Source organism: Octopus bimaculoides, chromosome 11 (genome assembly GCF_046866305.1).
Source record: "Octopus bimaculoides isolate indiv1 chromosome 11, ASM4686630v1, whole genome shotgun sequence".
In the NCBI taxonomy this organism is placed as follows: Eukaryota; Metazoa; Mollusca; class Cephalopoda; order Octopoda; family Octopodidae; genus Octopus; species Octopus bimaculoides.
The window spans coordinates 23,257,416-23,273,388 of record NC_142938.1 but is presented as its reverse complement, the minus strand read 5'-3'; the positions used below and the strand labels follow the sequence as shown (position 1 = coordinate 23,273,388).

General features: G+C 34.1%; 1 protein-coding gene across 6 annotated transcripts in view; it reads left to right on the top strand.

The window, feature by feature from the left end:
- Positions 1–15,973, top strand: part of LOC106877480 (protocadherin-like wing polarity protein stan) — a 309,480-nt gene that overhangs the window by 240,347 nt on the left and 53,160 nt on the right. For all 6 annotated transcript variants that reach the window (XM_014926393.3, XM_089359659.1, XM_014926392.3 and 3 more), the window contains exons 22-29: positions 2,369–2,545; positions 4,437–4,569; positions 10,182–10,388; positions 11,644–11,797; positions 12,252–12,318; positions 12,533–12,599; positions 14,021–14,106; positions 15,049–15,217. In XM_014926393.3, the coding sequence (XP_014781879.1) occupies positions 2,369–2,545; positions 4,437–4,569; positions 10,182–10,388; positions 11,644–11,797; positions 12,252–12,318; positions 12,533–12,599; positions 14,021–14,106; positions 15,049–15,217 (1,060 nt within the window). The remainder of the gene's footprint in view (positions 1–2,368; positions 2,546–4,436; positions 4,570–10,181; positions 10,389–11,643; positions 11,798–12,251; positions 12,319–12,532; positions 12,600–14,020; positions 14,107–15,048; positions 15,218–15,973) is intronic.

Here is a 15,973-nt window from a genome sequence, read left to right as displayed (position 1 = left end):
AGTTTGTCTTTCATCCACTTAATACCATGAAACTATGATTAATCACCAAGCTTCAAATGGCCTCAAAGCTGAAAAGACAAAAATGCAAATATATCTCATGACCTCTTGTGTGTACATGTTCTGAAACCTACTGGATTTATGGGCCCCAATGAACCCAATTCAATCCTACAAACCCATTCATCTATGATCTATACTCATGAGAAAAGTTGAGTTCAGCACTATAAGCTAACAAAAACAACTACCAGTATTGTTTGCTACTTGGAGTGGAAAACTGCTATCTATTACAGGTAGGCGATGGGTTATTAAAAGTTATGTATAGCTTTAGCTAGAGTTATATTGTGGCCCCAAAGATTGGATACAAATTACTAACCCTTTGCTTACTGAACTAGCATCCTTATGAATCACTCAATTGCAGCTTTCATGTTTATCAATAAATATTTAAGATCTGTAAATGCTTCTGTTCTGTACTAAAATATCAACATACAAGACAGACATAAACCATCATAAAATCTGTTGCCATGATAGTATCATTTCCTTGTATTTATTTCTTTTTGGTATTTGGTATTTCTCTTTCTCAATGCTAGTATAGTTATTTTTGCATAGCTCTGTAATTTTAGGTATTGAAATCAACTGATTACTCAATTGTGATTTACACCTTCTCCACTACAATTACTGTTGTTACACTACAAGCATAATCAAAGTTGGCATGGGTTGGATAGTTTGACAGGATCTGATGGGGCCAAGGACTGCATCATGCTCCAGTGTCTGCTTTACACAATGCTAATAGAAAGATCTTTAACTCATGATTAAAAAAAAATAGCTCTTAGAAATGCTTCTTGGAAAATATAATATAAGTATCATCTAAGCCTTGGGAGATCCTTAAGAGACTGGTATTCAGCTCCTAGTTTTATGGAATAATGTAAAGTGAAAAAAGTCCCCTAGTTAGGTTACATGTCTTATATTTATACCCAACAATGAAGTGAACTAACATACATAGAATAACATTTCCTGTTTAGAAATAATGAAACATCTGCAATAGATCGAGACTCATAAACCAGAGGCTGGTAGTTCAACACCTTATCTACTCAGCACAGACACATTGGATGAATGTACACATATTTCACTCTCACCTCACACATGCACACACTCCTGCTTATCTTGAGTTATTGAAGCAAACACTTACTTGAGAATCTCATTGTGGTTCATATTTGTCTGGGATTGTTTTGAGAGTTTTTTTTTTAAATTTTGTTTGAGTTAATGAATGAAAACGAAAATGAGAAAAGATAGTTCTTCATTCTCTTACCTTTTTTTAAGTAGCTTATTCTTTAAGTGTTTTCATGTGAGCACATCTGTCTCACAGACAACTCCTCTAATGAATATGATGTTTAAAGTACTTATAGAGTTAATAACATTTGTGCTTTCAAAAGGTGGATGCTTCTGCACTCTTATCAAAGTAGTTTATTTCAAAAGATTTGGTAGATGGAATATGTGTGTATGTCTGTAGGTGTGGTGTATGTATGTATTTGTATGAATGTATGTATGTATACGTAGAGGCGCATGACTTAGTGGTTAGGGTGTTGGACTCATGATCATGAGATTGTGGTTTCAATTCCTGGACTGGGCAATGTGTTGTGTTCTTCAGCAAAACACTTCATTTCACATTACTCCAGTCTACTCAGTTGGCAAAAATGAGTAATCCTGTAATGGATTGGCATCCTGTCCAGGTGGGGAATATATATGTCACTGAAACTAGGAAACCAGCCCTTATGAGTCTGGCATGGCTCGAGAAGGAAACATTTTTTCTTTTATTTATGTATGTATTGGAGTGGGGGTACATATACATGTATTTGTATGAATATGTGTATGTGTATGTATCTGTGTACAAAATGTACACAGGTACATAATTTCAATGCGACCACTTAACCAGCTAGAAATAGCTGTCAAATCTCTTTCAAAGACCTTGATACTTTAAAGCAGACATGTTGAATAATATGACCTGGAATATATCATTTGGGGAGGTGGAGGACAAGCTGGTCATGTTTTATAAAATAATGAGCTTATTGTATATAATGCTTAGGCACACTATAACTAATTGGAAAAGAGTAAAATGGAGGACAATTTTGCCTTTTATTTTTCTAGGGTCAATAAAATAAGTACCAATTGAGCATAGGGGTCAACATAGCTATCCCCTCCTTAAAATTGCTGGCCATGTGCCAAAATTTGAAACCACCATTATTATTATTCAGTAGTTTTATTTTTATAATGTGCTTTCATTTCACTACCTAGCGCAGCTCTGTGTGCCTTGGGTATGTGCTGTGGTTTGCTGTTATTATTATTATTATTATTATTATTATTATTGTTATTACAGAAAAATACCTGATCGACCAATGGCTATCAGCACTCCTATTATTAGTCTCATTCTACAGAACCAGCAACATCATGTTAAAGGTCACACATCTGAACCAATAAATATTACATTTAAGCAGCTTGTTAACCATAACAGAACAAGTCCTCAGTGTGTTTATTGGCAACCATTCAACCGTGGGTAAGTGTATGTGTGAGTGTGTGTGGATATATATATATATGAAGAATAATAATAAATGGAGCAAAACGCATATAAACAATAAGTTCCTTTAATTCCTACATATGTTTCAAAATATATGTGAACTCTATTCCATATGTTGGAATTAAAGGAACTTATTGTTTATATGCGTTTTGCTCCATTTATTATTATTATTCATATCTACTCCAAATACATCACTTTTACTTGGTATTTCTACCTATAAAATGGGTGTGATATCCTAGTTTTTGTGTGATTTTTGCTATCCATGGTAACTATTAACATATTTACATTATCAAAGTTTTTTCAACCAAGGTAATATTAATATATACATAAATTTATATATATATATATATAAAATAATTGATAGGGAAGACAGAGTGTACTGTAAGCTTTATTTAGACTATCATTTCGGCTTACATCTGCACTGTTCCCTAGTGGGTGAGGAACGATATAATGGAATCCAATGCACTCCACAGTGAAGAAGAAACCTGATGGTGGGGGGGGGGGGGGGGTGCATTCAATTCCATTATATCGTTCCCCACCCATGAGGGAGCAGTGCAGATGTAAGCTGAAACGATCATCGAGCTAAATAAAGCTTACACTACACTCTGTCTTCCCTATCAATTATTTAAAATATACTGAATGTGCACCGAGGAATTCCTTATGTAGTTCCTGCGACTAAAGTGTAATACCATGGTTGATGCCTGGTAGCTGTATGTAGTGAACGTGCTCTCAAGGTACACTACTAGGTACATACCCAAAACAAGATTTGGATACTGCATTTTAAAGTCTCCTACCTAAACTTTAATTTTAAACATAACCTATATATATATGAGGGGATACCCAAAAGTAACAGGAAATGTTCTCTATGAGACAAGCCCATTATAGTTCAGGCTTCCACTGCTAGAAATCAGTTGATGCAACCCTCAGGCATCAGTCTGCTGACCAGCATTGTTCAATAGGGTCATATTGCCACGTGGTGCGTCTTTGTTTTGCAGTGCTCCTCCCCTCTTCATCAATTTTTGCGATGGCTGAAATGACGGAACAATGTGCTTCTGTGAAATTCTGCTTTCTGCTGGGGAAAATGGTGGCCAAAACAGCTGTCATGCCTGAAACAGCTTACAAGGCTGCTGTCATGAGCAAAACACAAGTTTACAAGTGATTTTCACACTTTAGGAATGGTCACTTGTCACTTGAAGACCATCCTCATTCAGGATGACCATTAACCTTCCGAATGAATGAAAACATGAAAATTCATGAACTGATCATAGAGGACTGTCACCGAACAATCAACACACTTGTTGATGTGACTGGTGTGTCCTGGAGCTCCTGCCAATGAATTATGAGTGAGGAATTGTGAATGAAAAGTGTTGCAGCAAAATTTGTGCCTCGCTTGCTCACAGAATATCAAAAGCAGTTACAACTGAATGCATGTTGTGAACATGAAAGAACAGTTGGAAGTTGATCTGGACCTTTTTTCAAAGGTCATTACTAGTGACAAAAGTTGGTGCTACAAAATTTGCAGATGCAGAAGAGGTGAAGAAAAAAATGACAGAGGCGTTAAAAGCATCACTCCACAAGAGTTCCAGGACTGCTTCAAACATAACTTTAAATGGAGAATACTTTGAAGGCAATAAAAGTGTAATCATGTAAAACTAAGTGTATAAAATAAGATTGCAAAATTCTGATTTCTTTTGGGTACCCCCCTCATATAATAAACTTTTGTGCCCTCCCCACCACTTTTTTGTATTTTATTTCAAACTTGTTTTGGTTTACTTATTTTGCTTTAAATCATTTTCTTCATCTTTTTGACAATAATATTTTGTGATTCTTTCTAATTTTCTCTTATTGCTTTTTTTAATGTTATTTGTAGGTTAAATGGATATTGGTCGAGGAAAGGATGTGAGATGACTGACCATTTTCAGCTGAATGAAGACACATATGTGGTCTGTTCCTGCTCACATCTTAGTACCTATGCTGTTCTCATGGACATGAGTAACATTGAGGTAGGATAATGTGCTTTCCTTTGAAATTTACTTCTTTCTCACTTTAATGGTCTTTCCAGGAGTCCAAATTGCAACCAATGTAAAACATCATATAATAATGAGCTTATGTATACAATACTCAGGTGCACTACAACTAATTGGAAAAAGATAAAGCTGAGAACAGAGCAGCAATAAGTCAAGTAAAGAAAGACAGCAATAGAAACCAAAAATTCATGCATAATACATAGAATAAAACTAAAAAAGACAGAAAAGTGAAAAGTAAAAGAGCCATAAAGAGGAAAGGGTGCATAGACATGTCAAGAGTAGTGTTGGTAAATTTCAGAGAGCATAGAGTCCAATAACTTTTGGCTATTTTTGGAAATCTTTACTAAGGAGCTCTTTGAGTTTCTGAAAGAATCTGAACTTAATGATCAACCTCTTTCGTTTTTGTTTTTTTTTTAATATTCCAAGAGAGTGTATTTCAACTGCTTTATCTTTTTTATATATTTTTATCTTCAGTTATTGCAAAGAAAGTTATATATTTTTAAGAGTTTCACTCAGAGTTAAATTTATTCTTATATATTATATTTTAATAATTTATTTTATCAGTATTACAATCTTCTTGTTAGTATTGTAAATCTGGCTGTTGTACAGATTCAGTAAGTTTCTCTGACTTTGAGAAACACTACAGTAGCCTTCACTGTTTGATGATGCAAAATAAATCAAAATATCGCTTATTCAAATTAGATGAAAATCTAATTGCAAAATTTAGTTAATATTTTTTATAGTCAAGCATGCCAAAATGAAAATATTTTCTATTGTCAACTTCAGTTGTATTTCAATAAAGAATCATGTTACAAAATGTATTATTTTTGAAAAATATATCATTATTAAAGCAAATAAAATAATGTATATAAACCTTTCTTAGTCTATATTTCCTGGCTTTTTGACTAAAACTTGAGCATGCTTTAATCATAAAAATTTACTAATAACCTACAAATATTAATGGAGTACTAAGATTTTCTTAATTATCTTATATATGGATTTGTGGTTAAGAAGTTTGATTAACAATCACATAGTTTCAGGTTCAATCTCACTGCACAGTTGCTTAGGCAAGTGTCTTCTACTATAGCCCTGGGCCAGCCAATGTCTTGTGAATGAATTTAGTTGATGGAAATTGTGCAGAAGCCTTATTGTGCATGATGCTCAGCATGTTGTAGGCTCTTTAGAGAGACTGGCCTGCAAATCCTCTGCATCTCACCTCAATGAGCTCACACTTAACTTGCCACTAATTGTTTTGGTATAGCTCCACCAGCTTAGCACATTTAGCTCTCTTTCTCTCATTTGCTTCCTTAATAGGCATAAAACATTATTATGTAGATCAGTGGTTCTCAACTGGGGTCCACATGACCCTTAGGAGTCCACATAAGATTTTGCTGTTAGCATTTCTGTGCAAATAACTGGTTATACTTCTAGAATGAACAAATTATTTCAATAATTTTTTTTATATAATTCCTTGTGATACTTAATTATAAAAATATAATGGAACTTTTTTAAAATATCATATGTTTATTAGGGTTCAGCAAAGTAAAATAGGAATGAAAGGGGTCCATAGGGGTTGAAAATCACTGATGTAGATCTACAAATTTATTCATCCAAATACATACAAGAACATTTATAAGATGTGGAATTTACTTGGATCCCATTAGTTGAGACATTATTTTAATTTTGTCAGTCTACTTATATGTAAAATATTACCTTGAAATTGTAGATTTTTTATCTTTTTAAACAATCCAAACCATGATGGCAGTGAAAAATAATAAAACAATAAAATATTTACTAAAAAATGTTAAAGTAAAATATAATGACTTGATTAGCAAGTTTTCTAATCTACTGAGTTGCTAGCCATCATTTTCTTTCTGTTTTTACTTATTTTCGCTATCTTATGTTGCAATTTTCTCTGAATGAACAGACCTATTGACAAATGTACCCAGCCATGACCATCCAATCTTAGAGAGTATATCTAAGGCTACATTATCCAATGTTTCCTATAGTTACAGCGATGAGTGTTCCAGTTGATCTGATCAATGGAACAAGTTGCTCGTGAAAGTAATGTGCAAGTAGCTGAGCATTCCACAAATCCACATGTCCTTAATGCAGTTCTTAGGGAGATTCAGTGTGATACAAAGTGACAAAGCTGACTCTTTGAAATACTGATACAACTCAGTTTTGCCAGCTGAATGGACTGAAGCAACTTGAAATAAAGTAACTTGCTCAAGGACACAGTGCACCAAGATATCAAACTCATGATCTTACAATTGTGAGCCAAATGCCCTAACCACTGAGCCATGTGCCTTCTCAATATATCATTCCTTTTTTAAGATGGTCAAGTGTGTCTTGAGGAAAATTTGACTGTTATTTGTAGCAGGTTGAATAACCATGTAGCAGTTCCTTTGTTGGATTAGTTCTTGGATTTTTTCTGATGAGAGATTCCTTCTGATAACCTTTTGACAGTAAGAAAATATGAGATGTTTTTGAGCTATCCCTTTCTAGACTTACCTCAAAAGTCTGTTAACCAGGCAGTGATTTGGCAGAGATGTTAGAGCATCAGATAGAATGCTTTGCAGTATTTGTTCTGGCTCCCAATACACTGAGTTCAAATCTTGTCAGGACCAACTTTGCCTTTCATCCTTTTGGAGTTGATTGGAAAGTAACAATCCAAAGCAGGGGATTGGCAGAATGGTAAGAATGTTGGATCAGATGCTTTGTAGTATTGGTTTTAGACTTAATCTGCCATCTGGCCCCATGTGATACTTTGAGCACTTTTAGAGGAATCCACTCAGTTGCAAGTATTTGTATGTTGAAAGGGAAAACAACTTCAAAAGCAATATCTTCTAAATATTACATCAATTACTGAATAGAAATATAGCAGATAATGGTAATAAGGTTACTTTTATCCATCCTTGTATGTACTAATCATTTTAAATACTTACTTTCATCACCTAGCAGATTAGGTTTTTTTTAATCACTTTGTCAGGGGAAAAAAGACAGTTTCTTCAACTTCAAAACGGGTAGGAGTTAGTTATTTGCATACAAGAAACCTGTTCTGATTGCTTGCAACAGGGTGACAAATTAAAGCTATCATCCAAAGATAGTGTTAGGGTATGTGTAATGTTACGTCTAATATGCAGTGGTGGGGTGAGTTAGTCCCATAGAAAAGACTAGGAGGTCTAGAGTTATTGCTGTTTCCTGATGATCAAATTTAATTAGTACAAATGTTTGTGCTAATGTTTTCTTTCCTTGACTCTCATTGCAATTCTAATTCTAATTGTATTAATTGCTGTCATCAGATTTGAGCATTTTATGACAGGGAGAGCCTTAATTTTTTCCTCACTACATCAAGTGTATTAATATTTATTTAAGGAGAATATCAGTTGAATATATATATATATATATATATATATATATATATATATATATATATATATAGAAGGTTGTTTGTTATGGCTGGCCAGAGAGTGACCATCAGTTTTGTGCCTTTAAAACAGTAGTATTGGTGACTCATCAGACTGACATAGCTAGAGGCATATAACCTACTGTCATTTGAATCTGATGAATCACCTATACAACTAAGTGCTTTATAGGTGCAAAACTGATAGTCGCTCTCTGACCAGCCATAACAAACAATCCTTTAAATATACTACTGCTCTAACGATTTAGAATGTGCTTCTTTTTCAAATACATGTACTACTGACGATATATATATATATATATATATATATATATATATATATATATATATTTATATAAAGTTCTATGTAGTATGGGTACAGTCTTACATTTTTTATTTTAATTATTGCTATATTATTTGATTGTAGCAAGGAAGATTGTTGACACTCATGACTTTTACTGGTCCTACTGAATATGGGATTGGGTTTGTGGGGTTAATGTTATTGATATTCAACTTCAACTTCTATAAGTGGGTACTTTGATGTAAATGTGGACAGGAAAGAATTTTAGAGGGATATTATTGTGGAGAAGAAGAGTTGAGTAAAGTGTTTAATGTTGAGTTTAGGAAGTGAGGCACAGTAGGAATGATGACAGACCAAGAGAGAGAGAGAGAGAGATGTTATTTCAGTTACAGTTGAAGGAACAGCATGTGGTTGTTATTGTTCTTTAGCTCCCGGTCAGCCCTGACTGTGCAAACCTATGATTAAAAGGTGTTCCAGCAGTGACCATCCAATCATTCTCCTGAGTATTCTCTAGAACTGAATTAGGATGCTTGCAAAAGTGAACTCCACTAAATATACCTCACTGTGAAATAGGAGGAGAAACTATTGTCTGTCAAACAATCTGAAACAAGTTACACAGTTTGTTTGAAAGAACACTGCAATCACTTCATGGTGTCCTTGTAAGGTAGGTCAATCTATTAGAAAGAACAGTCAGATCTTTCCCGAATTATATTCTTTCATCTTAAAATGAAACAGACACATTGGATCAGCGTCGCCTTCCTGGCACATGAAAAGACATTCGAGCGAGATCATTGCCAGTGCCGCTGGACTGGCTCCTGTGCAGGTGGCATGTAAAATACACCATTTTGAGCGTGGCCATTGCCAGTACCACCTGACTGGCCTTCGTGCCAGTGGCACGTAAAAGCACCCACTACACTCTCGGAGTGGCTAGCATTACGAAGGGCATCCAGCTGTAGAAACTCTGGAGCCTGATGTAGCTATCTGGTTCACCAGTCCTCAGTCAAATCGTCTAACCCATGCTAGCATGGAAAGCGGACGTTAAACGATAATGATGATGATGATGGATCATGTTATCTTAGATACATTACGTTTGGAAAGCAAAACTAAAATAAAAACAAAAGAGCAAGTAAGTCCAAGGTGTAATACTTTTGGTCATAATTCTGCTTCATCAGAGAACTAGAAGTAATTAGTTTCAAAAGCTGGCTAATTTCAAATAAAAAAATATTGAAGATTTAAAGCTATGAAATAAGATATGAAGATAACACAATGAATTGTAGTGAGATGACTGTATTTGTGTAATTCATTTGTACAAAATTATTTCTTTCAAGAATGTAATTAAACATTTAAGAAATAATACATTTTGTAAAATAAACTAATTAAAGGATAAAATATATAATCTCACTCACTTAAGTTATATTTAAATTATGACAAGCATGTTTTAAAAATTACAACTTGGACATTGCTTTCTTTCAAGAATTTTTACCAGGAAATTTACATTTTATGTATAATTAAAATAAAACGGTTGCATACACATTGAAGAAAAGGAATTATTTCGAGCTTTATGAAGAAATGATTATCTCCTTTGTAATATGAGACCGGCACAAATTTACAAAATGTGTTGGTGTGTAAAGGTGCACTCTTGCAAAACACAAACCACTACTTCTTGAGAAAAAAAATATTTTGTTTGTAAAAGAAGTTTAAAATGTTCCATCATACACTCAGTATCTCATCTGTAATACTATCAATTCAGATGCTGGGCAATTCTTTTGTTATTTTTAAGAATAAAAGAAGCTTGTCTTCTACACCAGCATATATGGTAAGTCATATGGAATTTTAAAAGTAAAATTTATAATTCTTTTTTTTACTTGTTTTTCTTTACAGTATGTACCAACCAATGCCATTCAGTTGAAAGCAATTACCTACATTGGGCTCATTATATCCATGATATGTCTTTGCTTTGCCTTCCTTATATTTTTCCTCTTGAAAAACTTGAACACAAATTGCAACACAATTCGAATCAATTTCATCATATCCATATTTCTCTCTGAGCTCTTCTTCCTTATTGGTGTTGCTCGGACCAAACCTGAAGTAAGTTCAACTTTTCCAATCTCTCTCCCTCCCTCTCCCTCTCTCTTTTCTTCTTCGTCCATCTCCCCTCCACCCCATTAGACCAGTTTTCTATGAATCTTTAAAATGCATTTTATCTACAAAGTAAGCAGACATCATAAATTGGTATTATTTCAGTTTCTTTTTCTCCTACATCTCTTCCTTTTACTTCTCTTTGATAAAGAGCATAACCTTTTCTATTCTTAGATCCTTTTCTATTCTTAGATCTTTTTCTATTCTTTTCATTTGGTGTAATTTTTTTCTTTGTACACTATCTTTCATTGTTATTATTTTGATTCCTATTTCTATGCCTTTTCCACTTTGTTTTTTTTACTTTTCAAACTTCCTATATTATTTATTTGTTTGTCTTTTCTGTACTTCATGATTATTCTTGATGTATTTGTGCTTTATGTGTGTGCCCCCATCCAGCTGAGAATCTGAACTAAGCAGCAATTTAACATTTAACCTAACCTACAAAATTAATAGCTTTTATTTTGTTTCGTAAAAAGTATCAGCATTTTGTGTCAAAGGCTCTTAAAGGTGTTTACACACACACACACACACACACACACACACACACACACACACACACAAACGCACACATGGCTTGAGCAGGTGCACAGTGTACCACACATCAGGTGTCAAAGTGATTGCTGAGCAATGTGTGATGAAGTCTTTTTCTTAAGAACACAATGCACCTCCTAGTCCAAGATTGAAACCATTACTTCATGATTGTGAGTGTAACACCTTAACCACTAGACAATGTGTCCTTGACAAAGCATAAACTATATTATTCACTACTGAGTCTCTTGATTCACGTCTTAAAGTTTCTCATTTCTGAACATTGAGCAAATATGATTAAAACTAATATTCCATAGGCAAAAATATTAGAAAATACATATGCACAACCTCTCCCCCTCCACACACACACACACATCTACACACCAGCATTCTTTAGTTTCCATCTAATAAATTTCTTTCATAAGTTATTTGGTTTGGTCACCCCAAAGCTATAGTAGAAGACACTTGCCAAACATGCCATTCACTGGAATCAAACCTGGAAACATGTGATTGTGAAATGAATTTCTTAAGCATACCAGCCAAACCTACCTGTACAAAATCCTATGTTCTCTTAACATAGAAAAAAAAGCCTATCCAATGTACTCCACTTTATATTGGTTTCCCTTATCAATAAGCAGTAATCCTGAAATAATCATTCCTCATTTCTTTATTTCAGATACTCTGCCGCATTGTTGCCATCTTCCTTCATTATTTCTTCATCAGTACATTTGCTTGGTTGTTTGTGGAAATACTTCATATCTACCGTATGTTAACAGAAATACGTGATATAAATACTGGTTCAATGAAGTTTTATTATCTTGTTGGTTTTGGTAAGTCCGTTGCTTTCTTTGTCATTTATTTTTATTCATGTAGTTATATATTTATATATTTATTTAGTTGTCTTTTTACATTCTCTTGTATAAAATTGTCAAAAGATTTGTTCTGAAATCATCTTTTGAAACATTCTGTGGTTCTCAATCTCAGTTCAAACCTTATTGTCACTTTTATTTTGACCTTCTGAGTCAGTCACGTGACTCTACTTGCCTCTGTCCGTTTTTCATGCATCTGATTAACAAATTCTACCAACAATCTTCAAATGTCATCTATCCATTCATTCCAACATTGAAAATGTGTATTAAACATTTTTTTTTTTAAATATCAAAAATTTCTAGTGCTTATATCTTTTATTTCTTGTTTGCTTAACAAATATTGTAAAAATCGACTGAAATTTTGAATATTTATTTAAACAAGTCTTGTTTATTCTTATTTGTATAATTTTTTCAGTTATTCCTGGTATTATTGTTGGCTTAGCTGTAGGACTTTACACAGACCAATATGGAACAGCTGAATTGTAAGTATTTCTCAACATGGTTGCTGTTTATTTCTTTTTTTCTTTTCACTGCTTTCATGGATTCTCTTGAACACTGGGGTTGATGTAATTGACTTAACCCCTTCCCTTAACTTGCTGGCATTTTGCCAAAATTTGAAACCAATATTTCATCCATCTATGACTCAAGTTCCCAATTCAAATTCATAATTAATGTATATGAGTGCTTTACTTTCAGTTGCTGGTTATCAACCAAAAATATGTTCATATGGAGCTTTGCTGGACCTATTGTTGTAGTATGGATAGTAAGTTTTTCTTTTTGTTTTACTTTTATTGTCAGTTAATATTGCACATATATACATAGCCACTGTGTTTTCACCAGTCTACTTTACCCAAAGTAGTAACACCGTTATGTGTTAATTAACAAGTAATGGAAGAAACTCCAAGCACAAGCCTTTACTTGTGAGTGCTTTGAGAAAAGAAAAGGCTAGAGGAGTCAACCTTAACAGCAAATCAAAGTGTGAATCCTCTTAGGCAGTCTGGTGCCTTCTTTTACACATTTCTGGCAACTTCAGGGTAGGTGGAGCTCTCTGTTTTTGTGAAGCAGTCACTGAGGAGAACTCTACTCAAATATAAAGCCTATTACTATCAGTACAGCCATCTTAGCTTGCTGAGCCACTGTGGAATTGGATTGCATGGATTGACTTTTGATTTTAAACTTCAAAGTGCTGATAGGAATAAAAGCCCTGCAGCATCAAGAATCTAATTTCATAGCCACTTCAGGCCGTACCACTCTTTCTCATTATTTTCAGACACCAAAAAAAACCCAAAAAAACTGGCATTATATTTTCAAAAGAAATTATGAAGTTTTAGTCACTGCTTTCATCATCATCATCATCATCGTTTAACGTCCGCTTTCCATGCTAGCATGGGTTGGACGATTTGACTGAGGACTGGTGCAACTGGATGGCTACACCAGGCTCCAATCTAATTTGGCAGAGTTTCTACAGCTGGATGCCCTTCCTAACGCCAACCACTCAGAGAGTGCTTTGTGATAAACAATTTATCTCCCTTCTGTCTACATGCCTTACATACTCTTCAGAAATACTCATGACTTCTGTGTTTTTTTGGGGTTTTTTTGTATGGAGAAGCAGGCAGTGTACTTCACTGAATAAACAGATAAATATTTCTGTCATTCATAAACACCTCTGTCAATAACATCGATGTATGGAGATTTATTAAAATAGATAAGGGATCAATACGATTGAAAAAAAAAACCCCTCAGGGTAGTTTTTCAGCAAAACCAGAGTTATTAGAATGTTTCATGTCGTATTAGTGGGGAGGATTTTATTAGTTGTGATAACTTCTTCTCCATAAGTAATCGACCATTCACATGATAACAACTTTATGTATTATATGTATTATTTTTACATGTAAATTATCCTAAATTGGCAATTGGAATTCAATTAAGGTTCTACTCTTAATTAATCACTGTCAATTTAACATCCAAATTTCTAAATTTCTAAATTAAAATATTAAAATCAGAATAACATTAAATTTTAAACATTATGCTTTTAATTATATATTGAATTTAGATTGAGAAAACTCAATATTTTTTCCATTGTCTTTTAATATGTGACCTTAAAATGTAATCCTAAAATGTGTGTGTGTGATGCTTTTCATAATTATTTATGTCTATTAATTACTTGCTACTATTCTTTCTCAGATTTCAGTACTTACCTGTATATTAGGGTGGCAAGCTAGCTGTCGAGAAAAAGTTCATGTGTCTCATGAAGATCTAGGGATGTTAAAGTAAGCTTTATCATCTTTTTTAAATCTATATATTTTTTATTTTGTTGTGGTGGAAGTCTGAATCTTCTTTTCTTCATATTCTGATTGATTAGCTTCTCAATCAGAGAAACCTGACAGTTTTCTTTCTTTAAACTTTTTGCTGTTTTCTCTCATTCCTCATTAAACAATAATTTGTCAAAATATAGGAGTGGTGTTGTTTGAATCCATCCTGAAGAAAGGAAATTTTCTATGTTGGCTCTCCTCCATGACTGTCTGGTATTGCAAGAAATTTCTTCTGCTCACTTCATAGCACAAGGAGAGTAGAAGCAACTGAAAACCTCCAATAGAACTGTTATTGCTTATTATGTGTAGTACAGAATGTGATTCATTGATAATTCTTTGTAATTTTGACACAAGGCCAGCAATTTTGAGGGGATGGTTAAGTCAATTACATTGAACCAAGTGTTCAACTGGTATTTACTTTATTGAGCCCAAGAGGATGAAAGGCAAAAGCCAACCATGGCTGAATCTGAACTCAGAATGTAAAGTCTTGGAAGAAATGCCACTAAGCATTTTGTTCAATGTGCTAATGATTCTGCCAACTTGCTGCCTCAAGCTATTCAGTGATAATAACAGCTAACATATTAACAGTTATTATCATATAAAGCTTTTCAGTGTTCTGAATAGCAGTCTGATCACTGCTGACATAAAATAGAATGCCTTTTCTCTATCTGATTAATCTTGCTATAATATCAGCCAAACCTTTTCAATTCTGTCATTTTGGTTGCTGATGTAGCTGTAATTATTTCCAGTTTCTTCTTATTTATTTATCTTATTTTTATATGACAATTCATTTATTTACATTACTTAGTCTTTATTCACATACAAGTTGATATTCACATACATATTTTCTCTTAATTAAAAAAAAATTTTTTTTTTCAATTTTATTTTTCATATCTACAGAGAGAGTCTACTGGTTGCCTCCTTGCTGTTACCAATGTGTGGTGCTAACTGGGTGTTTGCACTCCTCTCAGTTAATCAGAACTATGCTGCTTTCCACTACCTCTTTGCAATTATGAGCTGTTTTATGGGAGTTTTCATCTTTGTCTTCTACGTTATATGTAGTCGACCAGTAAGTTGATGTATAAAAAATATATATTCAGTATTTGTACATATACAACTCTCATACATTCTTTCAGGCTATCACAATATGCATCTATATACCATTGCCATCATACATAACTGTGTATCAACACCACTATAAGGAAACCACTTTATGGTAATTTGGTTTGCTAAGAGTTGCAACCAAGCTCCCCCCCCCCCCATCCTCCTTGAAATGAAAGGAAGGGCACATTACATAAGGAAGCTGCAAACATGGCTGTTTTGTTAAAATGTTTGCCTACCAACCACATAGTTGCTCTGGGCCAACCAAAGCATTATGAGTGGATTTGGTAACTGAAAAAGCCTGTTGTGTGTGTGTGTCTTTGTCTTGACATCGCATGACAGTTGTAGATGGGCATAGCCATCATACAAGTGATATTGTTAGTTTCTAATCTTCTATAGAAACATGTCCAACCACAGGGAATATTACCTTACTTGGAGACAGATGAGGGTTGGTAACAGGAAGGATATCTAGCCATAGAAAATCTGCCTTGATGAATTTCATGTAATTCATGCAAGCTTGGAAAAGTGAACATTAAGGAGTAAAGGGTGAAGAACCTCTTCACAAATGACTGTGGGATTGCCCATAGAAAGTTCTCCAAAGCACAAGTCTGGGAAAGGTTGTTTGTGGAAGACCAGCAGTCACCCATGCATACCAGTCTCCCCTCTCCATGCCACTGATGTTTCTCCAAGGGAAAAAGCAAAGGCCAAACCAGTGACATTTCAA